This window comes from Callionymus lyra, chromosome 19 (assembly GCF_982586985.1).
Source record: "Callionymus lyra chromosome 19, fCalLyr1.hap1.1, whole genome shotgun sequence".
NCBI classification, from domain to species: domain Eukaryota; kingdom Metazoa; phylum Chordata; class Actinopteri; order Syngnathiformes; family Callionymidae; genus Callionymus; species Callionymus lyra.
The window spans coordinates 8,754,682-8,773,396 of NC_141836.1; the positions used below are offsets into that span (position 1 = coordinate 8,754,682).

The following is an 18,715-nucleotide window of genomic DNA, read 5'->3' on the forward strand; positions in this document are numbered from 1 at the left end:
GGCCACTCTCGACGTGCTCGCTCGTGACGTCATCGCGTCAGATGGCCGAATGTTTACATCCAGCAGAGATGTGTTTCTGACCGGATCCTCCAACTACCACAAAGACGAGAATCCCACCTGGGCTGCGAGGACCACTCGACGTGTGAAGGTACCACTCGAACCGAGCCACAGTTCGTCGGCACAAGGCCGCGGATGGTTACGTGTTTCCCCGGAGCTGTTGTCAGGCTCCGTCTTCTGTGTTGTTGTCGCGAGGCTCGTTTTGTTGTTGTTGTTTTTTTCCCCTGGTTTGTGTTGACCTTGTGTGCGCGTGACAGCGTTATAAACGTGTAGTGTTGCGTGTCTGTCGTGCGCGGCGACTGCGTGTTTAACCGGGACTTGTTTTAATTCAGAGTTTAACGCAGATTAAAAACCGCCAAATGCGTTCGTCACGGTCTCTGTGGTGAACCTGAGAATTAAATCTCGTCGCTATTGTTGTTGTAAAAGCATTTTTGATGATATAATGTGGATTTAATACAACATTAAGCATTTAAACTGCACGTAAATGTCGACACAATATGGAAGTAGGAAGCCACTGGCCTACGACACCAAGTGTGCGAACAACAGCGACCACGGCGCCCCCGTGTGGCGGAACGTGATAATAGTCTTATAACCTTTACTTAAACATCTCTGGCTTGTGTCTGGACCTATTTATTAGCTCTTAAAAATGACAAAACTGTTGGTTAAAGGGCTGCAAATTATTTACGTTTTAATAAAGTAATATGCCTTCATTCTTCTCACACCAGAGACATTTACTTTACACATCAAGAAACATCTTAAGATGTTTTTATTTTATTCGTGCAGGCTTTTCCTTAATTCTCTGAGACTCCTGTGTTGTTCTCAGTGTGATCTTGATCTTTTAAGTATATATTTTATTGAGTATTGTTATGATTGTTTAAGCGCTTTGTGACCCTGGTCTGGAAAAGTGCTCTATAAATATAAATTACTTACTTACTTACATATTTAAAATTATAAATAAATACCGAAACAATATTAACGATAATTTCATAAAAATTATAAAATAATACAGTAATAAATAGTAATGATAGTTGTGCTTTTCTATTGCTTATTTTAGTGTGTTATCTTTTTTCATTATTTTATTCTGTACTGACACAACACAAAAATAAAAGTTTGTGATTCTGATAAATATATAAACAACAATAAACTTGAGTACATTATATAAGTGAAAATAGAAATCTACACTTTTTAAATTTCCTTTTTTTTTTCAAGCTCATGGATCAAATGTTCATTATAAGTCTTGTATATATGCATAAAGTCTGTTTTAGTCGGGTCGGTTCGATCTCTTCTGACCGGTTTAGTGAGTATTATATTGTGTTCTACTACGTCTTGGATTGTGTACACTGATAAACCAGGAAGCACAAATACATAATTCAACCTTTTATCTTTTTTTATTTATTAAACATTAATGAATATGAACATATTCCCGTCGTCACTTGTGGTTACAAGTTAAAATGGCGTCTTAATAAACTGGTGTGGCCAGTTTGAATTCAGGAGAGGAAAGGAAAGGGATTTAAATATGTGGCACCATTTGTCCTGGTGTCACATTCAGAAGCATCCTGTGATCTCTGCCTCCTGTGTCGCCTTTCTCACCTGACACCTTCTCACCTTCTGTCACCGGAGATGACGTCTCCGCCGAGAAACATTCATCTGGCTTTTTATGTTTGAATGAGGGAAATAAAAGTGTCAGAGTTCTCTAAATGATCAGGAAGTGATCTTTTGTTTCACTTGGCCACATCTTCCTGGTGTGGGAGGAGTCATCGATGACATCACAGGATACTACTGCTTTTGTTCATGTGAACCTTTCATTCAGGACACTCCGGTTTCAGATCACTGAAGAAATGTGCGGATTAATGGAAACTCACTGGCGACACCTGGTGCTAAAACTGACACATTATTTTGAAATTCGATTTATATATTATCATCGTATCAAGAAGATTTTGTCTTATTTCAGGCCACACAACTTTTATTTTTCCTTCTCAGTTTAAACGACAAATTGTGTGTTTTGTAGCTGAATTTTCACCTTTTGAAACTTACATTTAATTAATCAATTAATTCACTTTAAAAGTACTATTTCCCACCTATTTCAGTGTTGGTTTAATGTCAGTGATTGTTCTTTTTGTTGGCGTTTCAGATTCAGAACCTCTGGTTTCCTGGTCGGCAGTCGTCATGGGTGGAGCTGTGAGTGCCGGTGAGGACAACGACGACCTCATCGACAACCTGAAGGAGGCCTACTACATCCGCTCGGACCTGGTGGAGCGAGCCTTCCGGGCCATCGACCGCGCCGACTACTACCTGGATGAATATCGGGATAACGCGTACAAGGTCTGTGCGAGTTCAGTTGGACTGTGAGTGGAGTGTGAGTGAAGTCTGACCAGATTCTCCATCGTCACAGGACCTGGCATGGAGGCACGGAAACATCCACCTGTCTGCTCCCTGCATCTACTCGGAGGTGATGGAAGCTCTGGATCTACATCCTGGGTTGTCCTTCCTGAATCTGGGCAGTGGAACTGGATATCTGAGCACCATGGTGGGACTCATTCTAGGTGGGTAGATGTTCTATTATCTAATTGCATTTGAATGAGTCACTATGGAGGACGATGGGATTATATCAGTGCAATCAGAATATGGTTGGATTCAATATTTTAAATGTTGAATATGTTTTTTAGGTCGGTTTTAAATCCTCTCTTGCCGACTCCACCTTACGGAAGTGATAAATACTTTTTTCTTCCTATCCCTGTTGGTATTTATGAAGCTTAAAATCAATTGTTTATGTTAGTAATCCTTCCCCAAAGTCAAGATGATTTAGAAGTGAGAGCCTTTTCTCTAAATTCTATTATAATTATTTGAAGCTCTTAGTGACCTCATAAAATATATATTTATTGCGATATTCTTTTTCACTATAAACACAGCCCCATATTTATAAATAAGTGTTATGGTTTATATTTCAATAAAGTTTGTATACAATAAAATTGTTTGATTTTTGAAATTTACAAATATCAAAAATATTCAGTTTGTTCATTTTTGTGTTGCAATTAAACGTCCGGCCGCTAGATGGCAGCAGTCATTACGTCCTCCGCATCTTAACGAACAATGAAATGAGATCCCGGTGTAGACTGAGGATGAGAGGATACGGTCGACTCCAACAGCTTTTAAAGATGACGTTTGGACAAATTTTGGTTTTAAAAACAAATGAAAGCAGTTACGACTTCGTCAAGAGTCATGTGGTCTGAAAATTCTGCAACACCAGAGTCAAGTACTCGACAATACTACAAATATATACTTGTTACTACAGTATCATAACAAATCATATTGTTGCCCCAGTATCGTGAAATGTATCACATCAGTTGACGTGTGTTTGTTCCAGGTCCACTCGGCGTGAATCATGGGATTGAGTTGCACTCCGACGTCATCGACTACGCCTACAAGAAGCTGGATTCCTTCATCAAAACAAGCGACAGCTTCGATAAGTGGGTTCTTCGCCCTCACATTGTTTTTTCCTTTGAGGGTGTGTCTCACAGCTCCTCTCGTGTTGGCAGGTTCGAATTCTGCGAGCCTTGCTTCGTGGTCGGGAACTGCCTGGAGATCCCTCCGGAGAGCCGCCAGTACGATCGGGTCTACTGCGGCGCGGGGGTCCAGAGGGACCACGAGGACTACATGAAGAACCTGCTGAAGGTGGGCGGCATCCTGGTGATGCCTCTGGAGGAGAAGGTCAGTGGAGATGAATCTTCATGAGGTTTGTATCTGCTCCTGACGCTGACCCTGTTCGACCCCCTGCAGCTGACCAAGATCACTCGCACCGCGGCCAACAGCTGGGAGACCAAAAAGATCATCTCGGTGTCTTTCGCTCCTCTGCTGCTGCCCAAAGTCAACACCAATGGTCGCCCCAAGATCACCCCCTTACGTGAGTGTCGCTCTAAAACATTTATTTCCTCAGGGGCCACATTTTACTGTGAATGTTATATGGGGCCGTCAAGCCAGAAGAAGAAAGAGACAAAGAAAGAATTGAAAATGACAGGAAACTTAAACATAAAAGTTTAGGTCTTCATTTTATTGTATATAATTACATTTTTAGAATTTATTTCATATATTTAACAATTCAAAATAAAATACAACTAATGCCAAAAAGTTTTCAGGCCATAAAATAAATTATGTATTATTTTATTTTATATACATTTCAATATAAAATGTGATATAAAACAAGACGTTTTTATGTGTTCAGGTTTTTCCTTGATTTTCTGGAACTCCTGTTGCATCATCAGTTTTATCTTGACCTTTAAAGTATATACTTTATTGAATATTGTTTTGATTGTTTTGATTGTTTAAGCGCTTTGTGACCCTGGTCTGGAAAAGGTCTATACAAATAAAAATGACTTACTTACTTACTTACTTATATTTATATAATAAAAAGGACACATACAAGTGGAGAAAGAAGATCTTTAACAAGTTATATATAGTAATACTATATATACTATATATAGTAATAAAACTGTTAAAAAATGTCTAAATGGTCAGATTTATAGAATTACTTTGACCTCATGATGGAGTCTAATTGGCTCCTGGTCTGATCTACTACATCTTAAATATGAAGCACAGATTATGTATCATATTAATCACACTTTGTCTCCTCACAGCCAAGTTCGAGGTCCGAAGTCTGCAGGAACTCTCTCGCATCTGCATCCGACACACCCTCCGCGTGACCCCGGACGGAGCCGACAGCCAATCGCGAGGCCGGGGCTCGTCCTTCAGCGTGGGTCGGGGGCTGGCGGTGGCCGGCCTGCACAAATACGGGCCCCGCTTCAAACGGCGCCGCGTCCACCGGCGCCACTGCAACGCCCTGGTCCTGGCCACGCGTCAGGCGGTGTCCGGCGGCAACCCCGCCCACCCCGACAGCAACAACAACCAGGAAGGCGGCGGCGAGGAGGAGGAGGTGGCGGCGGAGAGGGAGGTGAGGCGGCAGGCCAGGAGCAGCAGGAGGGTGGCCAGGATGGTGATGGAGGAGGAGGAGACCGTGGAGGAGGAAGAGGAGGAGGATGAGGAGCAGCAGGAGGAAGAAGAGGAGGAAGAGGAGGAGGAGAGAGAGACCGGCGAGCTGCTGCGACCCCAACCGGTCATCAACATCTTGCGGGAGCGGATACTGAACCTGCCGCTGCCCGAGCCCCTCAAGATGTACCTGCTGTTCTACAGAGAGAAGTGAGGACCCCCCCCCCCATCAACCCCCCTTGACCTCTTTGCTGACTCCTCCACATCACATGATCATTCCCATTGAACCAGGAGCTTTCCTCGGTCTCTCCAATTCCTGTGGACTCAGCATGAGCGTCCCACATCTCTTCGCCGGGAGAACAGGAAGAAGATTTAAAATAGCTGTTGGTGCGACTCCAGCGCAGCCCAGACTGTCAAATAAAGACACCGAAATTTATTTTTTGAGAGGGAAAAAAGTTAAGTAAGTTGCACTTTTTTTTGCAGCAGATCACCTAAAAAGTTTTGGCCAAACAATCGGATCAACCAAACCGGACCACCTGACACGGACCTCCGACCTCACCCTGCATGTGTATTTAAAGGGTTAGCGCTCACCTGGAACCCCCTCCGCGTAGTCCAGCTGGACCATAAACCAGTTAGCATGACAATCCATGATCACCGTGCGCTCACACTTTATTCCTCCGGAGAAACTCTTGAGACTTGAAGTGGTTTGTAAATATCTTTTTTGTCAAGTGGATGAACTCCCCTGTAGTTTCTCTTCTCTGGGCATTACTGCGTCTCACTCTCCGCTCCCTTCCGTGCCAAAATGAGTGTAAACATGAGGATTTGAAGAGTTTGACTGTTTGGAGGTGTGAGGTGTGTGTGTGTGTGTGTGTGTGGACGCCACGGACGCTTGTGATGTCATGAAAACCAGCGACTAGGTCATGAGCCTTAATCCGTTACAACATTTATAACAACTAGTACTCAGATGGTGCATACCTCTGCCAAGAAGCAAACTATTTAACTGACCCAGAGTCACTCCCTTTTAAAGTTCATTTATTTTAGTCATTTAAAAGTATAATTTGATGGTTTTTTGAAAACGCATCCCAAACGTAATGTTGTTATTAATATTTCCTGAAGAATTCATTGAAATACTTTTATTTTTTGCAGTGGTAATCATGTCTGACTAAGTGTCGCGTGGTGGTAGATTTCACCACAGGTCGACTGCAGCTAAACTAGTAAATACACTTTTAGACACAAATGAGTTATTGGGTGATCACTTGAGTTTATCAGGCTCTATCAAACTACCAAAAATAGCAGATAAATCACATTTTGTAGGAGCTTGCCTGCTCAAATTCTTATTGATTTGAGTTATAGGAGTTTATCTGTGTCTTTGTAAAGACAGAAAATCATTAAATATTAATGACTTTTCTCATGAAATGGACCAGTTATCTCGAAAGACCCAGTTGTCCGGGTCACACCCTCAACTCCCCGCACACCTCCGGAGGGCGAGTTTCCCTTCATTTTTTGTTTTCGTCACTACTTTCCGTTTATGAATTGAGAAGAGCTCACATTGGTGTGACGTGTTTTGTAGTTGCTGGAGATCGCAGTCGGACCATTTCTATTCCTCCTCGTTCCGTCTTTGTAAAGATGTTTGACTGACAGGTCACATCTGTAAACATGTGTTGGATGTTTTTTTTTTCTACTCTGCTGATGTTTTTGGGAAAAAGGTTGTACCAGCAGCAGGGGAGGATCTCCACCACAATCTCCACCCACAGTCAGGATCAGACGCACAACCAAACGCGTGTCCTGCTGTTTGACAATTGTAGACATGAAGTTGCACTTGTTGTGTGTCCCAGCTCTGACATGACGACCGGTTTTTTGAGATCGACGCGCCGTTTCATCACTGATGTGATTCTCTGCTGAATGTAACATGACTTGTTTTTGCACTTCAAGTGTGGGTCAGATTGATTCTCATCTGTGTGACTTTTTATTTTTATTTCTATTTTAACTAGCTGTGTATTTTACTGCTGCTAATAAAGTCCGTGAGGAAAACGACATTGCTCCAAAGAGTGTGTGAGTTACAGATACTTGTTGTGTTAAACTCTATAAATCTAATGGGAAATATGTAAAAAGAAATCAGTGCAGAAAAAGTCAAGCTAAAACATGCAAACCCTTCTTCAAGTGTAGTAAGACTTTTCAGGTCCCACTGAAGATACTTCGCATTGGAAAAAATGGATATGTTCATTAAGGTAGTGAATTTTATTTTTATTTTACGATTGTTTTCCTTAATTATCAGTAAACGCATTTTAAAAATACAGTAAATGCATTGAGCTTCATTCACAAAACAATTATTTTTAACAACATGTATTTTATTTTCAAAACAGTATCTTAAAGAATGATATCAGTCATAACATGAATACATTTCAAGTCAATGTAAAGGGAAGTTCATTATAAAATCTTATATAGTACAATAAATCATAAGAATTGGCAAAATTAATGCTAGAAAAAAAACATTTTCGTGTCGTTACTCTCCCTCACAGTAGGTGGCAGTAGCGGGTCTGCAAAAAAGACAAAGATGCTCTGACGTCAGTAATCAGAATGGCGGTCAAACAAGTCTCCCTGACTTTTACACACACATTTCTACTTTATTCATTTATTTTTCGGAGTTTACATGCGGTCGACGTGGAGCTGCAGTGGGATGAAAATGGCTACGTGCTGTACTGCCCGTGCATGGGTAACTCAGTCTGGACGTTCTGAACTTAACACTTCTTTAAACTGGAAACTATAATATTTACATTAAGTTATATGTCTTAATTCAAATGATTTGTAATACTAGAATATTAGAATAGTGTTCACAGCAGGAAAAAACATTTTTTCACGCTTTTAAATAGTCTTTAAATGACTTTAAACACAAGTAAACACTGGTTTATTATCCCAGGTCGCTTTGGAAACCAGGCAGATCACTTCCTGGGATCTTTGGCCTTTGCAAAGATGTTAAACCGGACACTTGCAGTCCCACCATGGATCGTCTACCGCCATCATTCTCCACCTTACACGAATGTGAGCGTCTTCTTTTCCTTCCAAACATTGTAAAACAAAATTAAATAAAAGTAACTTCCTGTTCCAGGTGCATGTTCCGTACAGCGAGTTCTTCCGGCTGGATGCTCTGTCTGCGTTCCACCGGGTGCTCAGTCTGGAGGACTTCATGGAGAAACTTGCTCCCCAACACTGGCCTGCAGGACTGAGGAAGGCGTATTGCTTTGAGACCGCGGCACAGAGAAGTCCAGACAAGAAGACCTGCCCCATGAAGGTGAGCCGAACACCAACTGTCAATCAAGACTCCTTTAAACAATGGAACGTAATTGAAAAACAAGGTTGCGATTAAAAACTGTTAGAGATAAAATGCTGTGGAAACGACAGCTATTTTACATTTAACTTTCCCTCAGAAGAGATCTTTTAGTGGGTTCTAGTTTACCAAGTAAAATAATTAGTTTTAAATTTACAATTGATATACAAATATTCACAGCGTTTAATTTACAATTAAACTTCCGGCCTCTAAACGGCAGCAGTCATTACGTTCTGCAGCTAAAGGTACAATTAATTCCTGTGAGATCCCTATGGTGACTGAGGATGAGAGGATACAGTTGACTCCAGCAGCTTTTAAAGCTGATGTTTGGACATATTTTGGTTTCAAAACAAATGAAAGCAGTTACGACTTCGTCAAGAGTCATGTGGTCTGTAAATTCTGCAACACCAGAGTCAAGTACTCGACAATACTACAAATATATACTTGTTATTACAGTATCATAATGTATCGTATAGTTATACCCAAGTAAATACTAACAAAGACCATTTTGATTCTGTTTGTCCTTCAGGATGGAAATCCATTTGGACCGTTCTGGGACCATGTCGGTGTTGAGTTCGACGAGTCGGTGTTGTTTGGTGGGATTTCCTTCAGTGGTTATCACCAGACTCAGTGGCTCAAGAAGTGAGTAGAACGACTAGAACTTGGACATATTTGAGATGTTACGAGAGATTCTTTTAAAACAACGTTTTTTTTCCATAAATGCAGGTTCCCAGCATCGCAACATCCGGTCCTGGCTCTTCCTGGTGCTCCCGCCCAGTTTCCAGTGTTGGAGGAGCATCTTGGTCTGCAGCGTTTCATGGTGTGGTCAGACAACATGGTGAAGGAGGGGAACGGGAAGATAGCGGATCTGCTCACTCGACCCTATGTTGGGATTCACTTACGGATCGGGATAGACTGGGTGAGCCTGAAGCTCATCATATCCACTTTAAATTATTCAACACAACCTCCATCTTCTAACCGTGTGTCCATCACTTCCACAGCAAAACGCCTGTAAGCTGCTGGAGAGCGGCGACACGGGTCCTCACTTCATGGCCTCGCCCCAGTGCGTGGGCTACAGCCGCCAGTCCACGCTGCCGCTCACCATGAACATGTGCCTCCCGGACCTGCAGGAGATCCGCAGGGCTGTGAAGCTGTGGGTGAAGAAGACTTCTGCTCGCTCCGTCTACATAGCCACCGACTCCGAATCCCACAGTAGAGAAATAGAAAAACTCTTCAAGAGAAAGGTAACTTTTTCAAATGTTAGTTTGAAACTTCCTATTTTTAATTGCGTCTTTTAGTATTAAATCATTCATTGATCTTGTTTTACCTTAGAAGCGACCTACACAAGTAATATATAAATATTATGTAGTAATATAGTAGGGATGTGTATTGGCAAGAATGTAGTATTCCAATACTTATCACAATACATGTGATAAATTAAATACATTGCAGTGCTGTAGGGGAAACAATTTTGTATTTACCTTTTGTAGTATTGTCGAGTACTTGACTCTGGTGTTGCATAATTCACAGACCACATGATTCTTGACGAAGTCGTAACTGCTTTCATTTGTTTTCAAACCAAAATATGTCCAAACATCAGCTTTAAAAGCTGCTCGAGTCAACTGTATCCTCTCATCCTCAGTCATCGCATAGATCTTGCAGAATTGTTATTGTTGCTTTAGCTTCAATGAATGCCTCCATCTAGCGGCCAGCAGTTAAATTGAAACACAAAAAAAATTACATGCTGTGAATATATTTATGTTAAAAAAAAAAGTTTTTATTATTATTATTTTTTCACAATTTGTTAAAAAGATAAGATAAACCATAAAAGAACAATGATACAAATTAAATAGGATTTGATGGCATACAATGAATATGAATATAAATATAAATATAAATTTAATTAATATTGTATTATTAAAATGTTTTATCTGTCAATATTTTTTCATTATTTCTCAGTCGCTTCAGGCTTGAAAAGGAGATATGTGCCAAAAGTTATATGTGCCTCTTTTTTGTACAGTATTTTTCAACAATTAAAATTCTCCAATTAGTAAATTAAAATTCAAGTAAGATACATGCAGGGATTAATATATATTTTATTCTATTGTGTTATTTTTATTTAAATTTTAATTTAAACATGTCTAGCTCAAAACAGGACTTTTATTGGTAACCAACTTATACATTGCTTTATCTTGTAGTTGCTAAAAGATGTAATGTTTTTTTCTTGGCACCTGTGCAGGTAAAGGTGGTGAGTCTTCAGCCTGACTCGGCCCAGCTGGACCTCTACGTCCTCGGACAGGCCGATCACTTCATTGGCAACTGTGTCTCTTCGTTCTCTGCCTTCGTGAAGAGAGAGCGTGACGTCCACGCTCGTCCCTCCTCATTCTTCGGCATGGACCAGCCGGGAAAGTCGAACCCCAAGGAGGAACTCTGAGAGACGGACGAGGCCACTTGACTCTCGACGCACTGAGACAGAGACGTTTATTGATCCAGAATGTTGTCTGTGAGTGAAAAGTTCAACCGTCCACGGCTCTCTTCCTCTCCCTCCGTCTTCCTCTTCCTCCCAATTCCAAGAAACTCATTCCCAGGAACGGCAAGCTGTGTCGCCACTGTTTTGAAAAGGATTTGCACACTTGTAAAAAGTTTTTTTTTTTTTTTTTAACTTGCCAATAAAACCTCTAAAGAACTTTTGTTTGACTTCGATCAGCTGACGTAGAGAAGCAAGTTAATGGGGTTGCCAGACAACGATGTGGCGAGTCCATTTTGAACAACGGGAAACGGCAGCATTTTAATAAGTAACGTTAGGTCGCTATAAAATATCTTTTTTCTACGCTTTTATCTCTACACGTTTGCACATATATTAATATATATGAATAAAAGTAAGCAGTTTCATCCACTTATTTTGTGGGATAGCGCATCGGAACCTGGCAACCCGGCGCCATAGCAGCGCTGAGCAGCCTGAGCTAACACTTCTGGATTAACTAACCTCCCTGAAGGTAAAGCCTCGACACCACAATATTCTCTGCTTTTCTCCGGGTCTCTTGACTTAAAATGTTCTTTTAAAATGCTGTTCAAGTCATCTTGTGTGTGTCCGTCGGTCCGCCTTGACCGGCTGCCACAGTCAGCGGTGTGTTTGTCGTTGCTAGGCCGGGTTCAGGCTCTCGTTGCTCGGCTTCATCCTGGACTAGCTAGCGTCGCTGCATGACTCGACATTTTAGCACCTTTTTAACAACATTCATCGTCAACGATACTAGTTGAACATTTAAAACAATTAAATAGGGTTGTCAACCAAACAACAAAGTCATTTGCGACTCAGAATCTCGATTTTGTTCTCTGGTTTGAATTGATAGTTAAACGTAATAATAAATATTTTGGAGCATTAAACTGCTACTTATTACGTCATGTGTTGACATGTGTGAGATTAACGTTTTGAGTGTGAAACATGATGTGAGTATCATTGATCTTCTGCTGTTTTTAAACCCGCTTTAAAATCTTAAAAGATCTTAACCTGTTTACATGTTTTCATTAAATGTCACCTATTGATACTATAGTCAGATATTAATAGTGTTTTGATACAACACAGTCAGTACTTTATTCCCAGGGTTCTTAAACGCCTTTTCCTGCATGTCTGTTCCACATTGATTCATCTTCATGTTGCTGCATGTCTGAGTGACATATTGTGTTATTACACAATGATACAACATCAGTATTTAAGGATAGTTGATCCTGCAGTACACAATGTTTCTCTTGTTCCTAACCATGACCTCACATGGACATACAGTCCAATATGTCGTCAAAGTCCAGGCCAAAAGGCTTAATTCTGACCCACCTACTCATTGTCTGTCGCCAACCAGACATTAAAAACCTATTGTTAGGTTAAAACAATCAATAAATAGATTAATTCAAACTTTAAAACGTTCCAGATGCTGATTTTCCAGCAAGCGATGATCTGAAGTGTCCTCAATGGGGACAGGAACTCTGTGTATGATGTATAAGGAGCTATTGTTTATGTTGGACAAACCACAGACATAAAGTTTGCTAAAATTAGCTTCCATAAATAAAGGAAAAAGAACATCTTGTTTCATCTTCCTTTAAAGAAGTGTCATTTGTAAAAATGTGGTTCTTTCCATCAACATATAATGCATGTTTTCACCTAAACATTCTTAATATGTTTTTTTTTGTTGTGACCACTTCATCATAATCTAACCTTTTGTAGCCACGCATGTCTTTTTTTAATATGTTCCGACTACGTGAGTTTGTATACGTTAATTTGTATTTATATTGTTTTATTTTGATGCGTAAACATTGTTTGCACATACATACTCTGCTGTAATTGTGTTTTATTTTTCTTATTGTCTTATGTTTTTTCCAGGTTCTGATGTGGTCTTTTCCACAAGGCAATAGTTCCTGAAGTCCCACTCTATAGTGTCGAGCCGTGTGGGCCTCCCTCCCCCATCATGTCCAAAAGCAGGAGCGCCGAGTCGGTCAAGGTGGTGGTGCGATGTCGCCCCATGAACGAGAAGGAGAAGGCCGCACGCTACGATAGGGTCGTCTCCGTCGATGTCAAACTAGGACAAATACTCGTCAGGAACCCGAGAGAGTCGTCATCGGGAGACGTCCCTAAAATCTTCACCTTTGACTCTGTTTACGACTGGAACTCCAAACAGTTGGATCTGTACGATGAATCGTTCAGGCCTCTGGTGGATTCCGTTCTTCTGGGGTTTAACGGGACCATCTTTGCTTATGGACAAACGGGCACGGGGAAGACCTACACTATGGAGGGGGTCAGGAACGACCCGGAGAGGAGAGGAGTGATCCCCAACTCCTTCGAGCACATCTTCACTCACATATCTCGCTCCCAAAATCAGCAGTACCTGGTGAGAGCGTCGTACTTGGAGATCTATCAGGAGGAGATCAGAGACTTGCTGTCCAAGGACCAGTCGTGTCGGCTGGAGCTCCGGGAGAAGCCCGACACGGGCGTCTACGTCAAAGACCTCTCGTCGTTTGTCACCAAGAGTGTGCTGGAGATCGAGCACGTCATGAACGTGGGCAACCAGAATCGATCGGTGGGCTCCACCAACATGAACGAGCACAGCTCTCGCTCGCACGCCATCTTCGTCATCACCGTGGAGTGCAGCGAGCTCGGGATGGACGGAGAGAATCACATCCGGGTGGGGAAGCTGAACCTGGTGGATCTGGCCGGGAGTGAACGTCAGACCAAGACCGGAGCTCAAGGGGAGCGACTCAAGGAAGCAACCAAAATCAACCTCTCGCTCTCAGCCTTAGGAAACGTCATCTCTGCGCTCGCCGACGGCCGGAGCACCCACATTCCCTACAGAGACTCTAAACTCACTCGCCTGCTGCAAGACTCTCTGGGAGGAAACGCCCGCACCGTCATGGTGGCCAACATCGGCCCGGCCTCCTACAACGTGGAGGAGACCATCACCACCCTGCGTTACTCCAACAGGGCCAAGAACATCAAGAACAAACCCCGCATCAACGAAGACCCCAAAGAAGCTCTGCTCCGAGAGTTCCAGGAGGAGATCGCCAGGCTGAAGGATCAGCTGGAGAGACGCTCCGTGAAGAAGAAGAAGATGCGGCAGAGGAGGAGGGGCGGAGACGGCAGCGACGGCGACGACCTGGAAGATGCGGAGACGGAGGACGACGAGGTGGAGGCCGGGGAGAACAGGGATGAATACTGGAGGCAGCATGAGGAGAAGCTGGAGAGGGAGAGGAAAGCCATCATGGAGGACCACAGCCTGGTGGCGGAGGACAAGCTCAGACTGCTCAGAGAGAAGGAGAAGAAGATGGAGGACCTGAGGAGAGAGAGGGAGGCCGGAGAAATGCTGGCAGCAAAAGTCAAGGTCACCATCTTTTTTATGTTACTACTAAACAGGGGTGTAAGAAATAATCAATACACTTAAATATCACATTTATTTATCCATGATACCGTATCTATATTCAGCACAGTATTGATAGCTTTTGAACCATATTTTTTATATATATATATTTAATCGATTGAATTCTATTTTTTAAAATGTACAATTAACATGCAAATATTTCGGCGTTTGTTCATTTTTATGTTGTAATTAAATCCGGCCGCTAGAAAGCATCATTCATCACATCCTCTCAGCTAAAGGAACAATAAAATCCTGCAAGATCCTAGCAATGACTGAGGATGAGAGGATACAGTCGACTCCAGCAGTATTTAGATGTGATGTGTGGACATATTTGAAAGCAGTTACGACTCCGTCAAGGGTCATGCAGTCAATTCTACAGCTTTACTAGGTGGTTTTTTAAGTATTTTTTTTTCAACTTTCAGGCCATGGAGAGTAAGCTGCTGGTGGGTGGGAAGAACATTGTCGATCGCACCAACGAGCAGCAGAAAATGCTGGAGCTGAGGAGGAAGGAAATCGCAGAGCAGGTACGAAGACATCAAAAACCTTCAAGACCAAGTTAGATACTAAAACTTTTTCTTTTTTTTCTGTCCAGAAACGGCGCGAGCGTGAGATGCAGCAGCAGGTCGAGAGTCGGGACGAAGAGACTCTGGAGCTGAAGGAGACGTACAGTTCTCTGCAGCAGGAAGTGGACATCAAGAGCAAAAAACTAAAAAAGGTGAGAGTGTGTTGTCACTCTTCTCCCTCCACCGGTGGTTCTTCATCATCTCCTCCTCCAGATGTTTGCCAAGCTGCAGGCGGTGAAGGCAGAGATCCACGACATCCAGGAGGCCCACATCAACAAACGGCAGGAGCTGGAGCAGACACTGGACGAGCTCAACAGGGACCAGAAGCTCAAGTGAGCCTGTGACAGAGTTGATGGTGTGGAGTCGTGGTCTGGCTGCTGAGTCTCGTGATCCGTCTCTTCCAGGCAGCTGATCATCGAGAACTTCATTCCACTGAAGGAGAAGAACAAAATAGGGCAGCGGGCTTATCTGGATGAAGAGGACGATTATTGGAAGATGAGACCCATCACAAGTACCGAAGAGTGAGTTTCACCCTCATCTCACTATTAAACACTTAACTTGACCCGAAGGCCCAAAAACAAATGTGTTTGTGGTATCCCTTGTGTTATCTCAGTGTCAGGGTGAACGACCTCCCTGGCTTCCTGAAATACATGTGCAGTGGTGGAGGTCTTTTACCTTGACCCTGAGACAAAACGAGGCTTAAAAGCTGCTGGAGTCGACTGTATCCTCTCGTCCTCAGTCATCACAGGGATCTCCTTTCTTAAGCTGCGGAGGTCGTGATAGCTGCTGCCATCAATTAAACGATATAGTGCTGTTCAATATCGAGTATCTAGTACACGAAAAAAAAAGAAAAAAAGGCGACATATCGAAGTATCCATATTGTCTAACACCTGTAATTGATTCTTTACAATACATGTTGAATTGTTTTCAATATAAGTTTCATTTACCACCAGCAACTTTCTGACTATGAGTGGGAAAAAAAGACTTTCAACTTAATCACATGGTATTAACAGATCAGACATGACTAATCAAACTGACGTAATGGATTTAATCAATTTTACATTTCAACAATAACTCATTTACTCCTGAACGTGTAATGTTTTTAAATATGTTTTTAAATATGTTTTTAGATACTGTGATGGTGGTGAGCATCCTGCTGGTCTCTCTACTCTCATGCTCATTTATTAGTGGTATTTTACTGGAAAGATTGTGTAACTCATGAGTCAGCAACCTTTTAAGTGTGTGTGTTTGTATGTGTGTCTCAGAGACCATCAGATGATGACCAGACCTCTCTCGGCAGTAGGCTACCGGAGACCTCTGAGTCATCACGCCCGCGTGGCCATGATGACCAAACCTGATGTCAGATACAAAGTAAGTGACCAGATCTTCTTCAGGTAGAAACTAAAAGACCTTCTCGTCATTGAAATGATGTTTTCTGGTCAGGCCGAGAACATCCTGATGATGGACATGGATCTGCCGGTCCGGACCACCACCGAGTACCAGGAGCCGGTTATTGCCCCGACGGTGGCAGCGGCTCTGGAGGACGCCCTGAGGGACGAGGACGAGATCCAGGTGGACGCGTCGGGGTTCCGTGGCGGCCTGGGTGCCATCCCCCCGACCAGCGCCGGCAGCAGCTTGAAGAAGTCCAGGTGAGTCGGCGTATCTTTAAGCATGACTCAGGATTTCTGTGCCTCACGTGGATATTCTCCTCGCAGTCGACCGAGGACCGGGAAGAAGTCCAGCACGCCGACGTCTCCGTACGGATTCTCTAGTCCCGCCCCCCCTCTGTACCCACAGTCCCGGGGCCTGGTGCCCAAGTGAACACTTGACCCCTCAGACACACACTAAAGCTGCTTCACCATCTTTATCACTGTCCGAGGACCCCTGACCACTGACCACTGCACCGCCACTGTTGTCTTACGTCACCGTAGACCCACATGATTGACAGCTCACAGCCGTGGCAGCTCCTTGTGTTCATCCCAAGAGTTTGTGTTACACTATATGTCGTCACCCGTCAACAACTTGAAGGGACCAGAGATCTTAACAACGCTATTATCTTAAATTAATTCATCTGTTCACATTCAAATCTAAAGTAAAAAAAAGTCTTATATATGCACTGAGGTGGCACATACCTCTGCCAAGGAGCTTGTATCAAATGACGTCGATGAAGAGCCCAGTACATAATTGCATCAATAAAAAAAAACTTCCGGTTAACCGGGACTTGAACCTATGCTGTTGCTAAGCGTAACCTCCTTGGCAGATGTAATAACAGTCCCTTTAAGTGTGTGTTCGTCTGTCACACGTGGACATGTTTGGATCTCTGTGGACCTGGAGAAGTGACTTCACGTGCAGATGAAAGTCAAGAGACTTGATCTCGTAGCAAGGATCGAGTCCACGACGCACTGTGAAGATTCAGTTTGTTCCCAAGAAAACTTTTTCTCTGGACTCGGGTTGAAAAGCGTTTCCCTGCAGACGTCACATGTTGCTGTGAAATCACGAGATGCTGTTCTTTCACGGGAGACTTTGAGAAAAACACTCGACACGTCAAGACTTCCAAGTTGCCTTTTTCCTTTTTTTTGAAGCCTCCGTCTGGACTGAGATCCGGGGCCACGAGAAGCTTCGTTCTTCTTCGTTCTTCTTACCTCATCTGCGTTGAGATGCTTCTTGGAAGGAACCGATCGTCTGCCGCCGTCGATTCTCTTCACCTCTTGAAACAATCGAGACTTTTGTCACTTTTCACGACCTTGGATCAGGTGATTTTTTTCTCAAGATGCTGTAACCAGAATGTCAAACTCTGCATATCTAACTTATGACTGATCACGTATGCTCTGAAGAAAAATCTAATTTATTCTTTTTATATAAACAGATGTAGATATAATTTTCTATTGTTTACGCTAAAGAATAATGACTTTGTTTGTCTGCGTCACGTTTTCTATGACATGTTTACTGATGACATTCCTACACGTGTCATATTTAGCATGAGGAGTGATGGTTACTAACACTGTGACGTCGTTCTTGTTGTGTAATCTCTACAATACAACAATTCACATTTCCTGGTGTGCGTTTGTGTCGTCATGTCTGGAGCCTTGAAGTGCAAGAAAATCTTGTGTTATTGACGTTTCAAGTCGAAGGAAAATATTCCATTTGTGTCGACTTCTGATGATAAAAAAAAGAGTGACCAGCAGATGGCGCTCTCCGTTATTATAAAGATCCACATGAGTTTAGCCAACTGACTCACCTTTGCCTAAATCATGTTAACATCCAATTTGTTTCATCGTATTCTCCATGAAAAGGAAGTAAATCATTTAAATTTGAGATGCTGTTACGTGGCATATGAATTATTAATGTGATATATTAATGGAACTAACATTATTTCTACAGTGGTTTATTTCTGTTGGGATTCTTAACATCAATTAATCATCTTTAGTCATTTGAACAAAATAAACTTCACCTACAAACCATCTTTAAAAACAACTCAAGAACATTAATTAACAAAAGAAAAGTAAATATTGATCTTCATTAGATCTTCCTCCGCTTGGACCTTGTTGATGATGGTGGACATGAAGCTGTTGGACGATGAGCTGGTGACGTCACACGGATCATGGAGAAAGAAGAAGTCCTGACATGTCATATAATCCTCACTCAATCGGATGATTTTCTGCAGTAACCTCTGCAGTTTCTGGTTAAATTCCAGCTTCTGCATTTAATAAAATATTTAGCAATTGATTCATTGTTAAATGAAAAATGTTCTTGTTTTTATATCACCTACTAAAGCTCGCTTGGCTGAGGGACGGAGGTAACTTCTGGATTTGTTGGTTCAACTCCAGATACTGCATTTAATAATAAAAAACATGTTTTATTCATTTGTTGAATTAAAAAATCTTCTCTTT

At 42.4% G+C, this 18,715-nt stretch overlaps 3 protein-coding genes across 3 annotated transcripts; all 3 read left to right on the forward strand.

Moving 5' to 3' along the window:
- Nucleotides 1-7,071, forward strand: pcmtd2b (protein-L-isoaspartate (D-aspartate) O-methyltransferase domain containing 2b). The gene is made up of 7 exons (XM_087781328.1): nucleotides 1-148; nucleotides 2,189-2,379; nucleotides 2,450-2,600; nucleotides 3,422-3,524; nucleotides 3,594-3,765; nucleotides 3,835-3,958; nucleotides 4,689-7,071. Exons 2-7 carry the CDS (start codon nucleotides 2,224-2,226, stop codon nucleotides 5,249-5,251), a joined length of 1,269 nt encoding a protein of 422 aa, XP_087637454.1. The 5' UTR covers nucleotides 1-148; nucleotides 2,189-2,223; the 3' UTR covers nucleotides 5,252-7,071.
- A 543-nt stretch (nucleotides 7,072-7,614) lies between these two features.
- pofut1 (protein O-fucosyltransferase 1) lies at nucleotides 7,615-11,032 on the forward strand. The gene is made up of 7 exons (XM_087781329.1): nucleotides 7,615-7,750; nucleotides 7,955-8,076; nucleotides 8,144-8,326; nucleotides 8,892-9,004; nucleotides 9,089-9,281; nucleotides 9,364-9,606; nucleotides 10,602-11,032. The coding sequence occupies exons 1-7, from the start codon at nucleotides 7,615-7,617 to the stop codon at nucleotides 10,794-10,796; spliced, it is 1,185 nt and encodes a 394-aa protein (XP_087637455.1). The 3' UTR covers nucleotides 10,797-11,032.
- Nucleotides 11,033-11,299: 267 nt separating this feature from the next.
- On the forward strand, nucleotides 11,300-17,845 carry kif3b (kinesin family member 3B). The gene is made up of 9 exons (XM_087781216.1): nucleotides 11,300-11,358; nucleotides 12,735-14,226; nucleotides 14,685-14,786; nucleotides 14,855-14,977; nucleotides 15,039-15,157; nucleotides 15,230-15,346; nucleotides 16,091-16,196; nucleotides 16,269-16,474; nucleotides 16,541-17,845. The coding sequence occupies exons 2-9, from the start codon at nucleotides 12,820-12,822 to the stop codon at nucleotides 16,644-16,646; spliced, it is 2,286 nt and encodes a 761-aa protein (XP_087637342.1). The 5' UTR covers nucleotides 11,300-11,358; nucleotides 12,735-12,819; the 3' UTR covers nucleotides 16,647-17,845.
- Nucleotides 17,846-18,715: the final 870 nt, after the last annotated feature.

Coding starts and splice junctions, on each gene's coding strand:
- pcmtd2b (XM_087781328.1), top strand. CDS start 2,224: ATGGGTGGAGCTGTGAGTGCCGGTGAGGACAACGACGACCTCATCGAC. Junction 3,525..3,593: donor ACAAGCGACAGCTTCGATAA/GTGGGTTCTTCG, acceptor TCGTGTTGGCAG/GTTCGAATTCTGCGAGCCTT. Junction 3,766..3,834: donor TGATGCCTCTGGAGGAGAAG/GTCAGTGGAGAT, acceptor GACCCCCTGCAG/CTGACCAAGATCACTCGCAC.
- kif3b (XM_087781216.1), top strand. CDS start 12,820: ATGTCCAAAAGCAGGAGCGCCGAGTCGGTCAAGGTGGTGGTGCGATGT. Junction 14,227..14,684: donor TGCTGGCAGCAAAAGTCAAG/GTCACCATCTTT, acceptor TTCAACTTTCAG/GCCATGGAGAGTAAGCTGCT. Junction 15,347..16,090: donor CCCATCACAAGTACCGAAGA/GTGAGTTTCACC, acceptor TGTGTGTCTCAG/AGACCATCAGATGATGACCA.
- pofut1 (XM_087781329.1), top strand. CDS start 7,615: ATGGCGGTCAAACAAGTCTCCCTGACTTTTACACACACATTTCTACTT. Junction 8,077..8,143: donor ATTCTCCACCTTACACGAAT/GTGAGCGTCTTC, acceptor TTCCTGTTCCAG/GTGCATGTTCCGTACAGCGA. Junction 9,282..9,363: donor TACGGATCGGGATAGACTGG/GTGAGCCTGAAG, acceptor TCACTTCCACAG/CAAAACGCCTGTAAGCTGCT.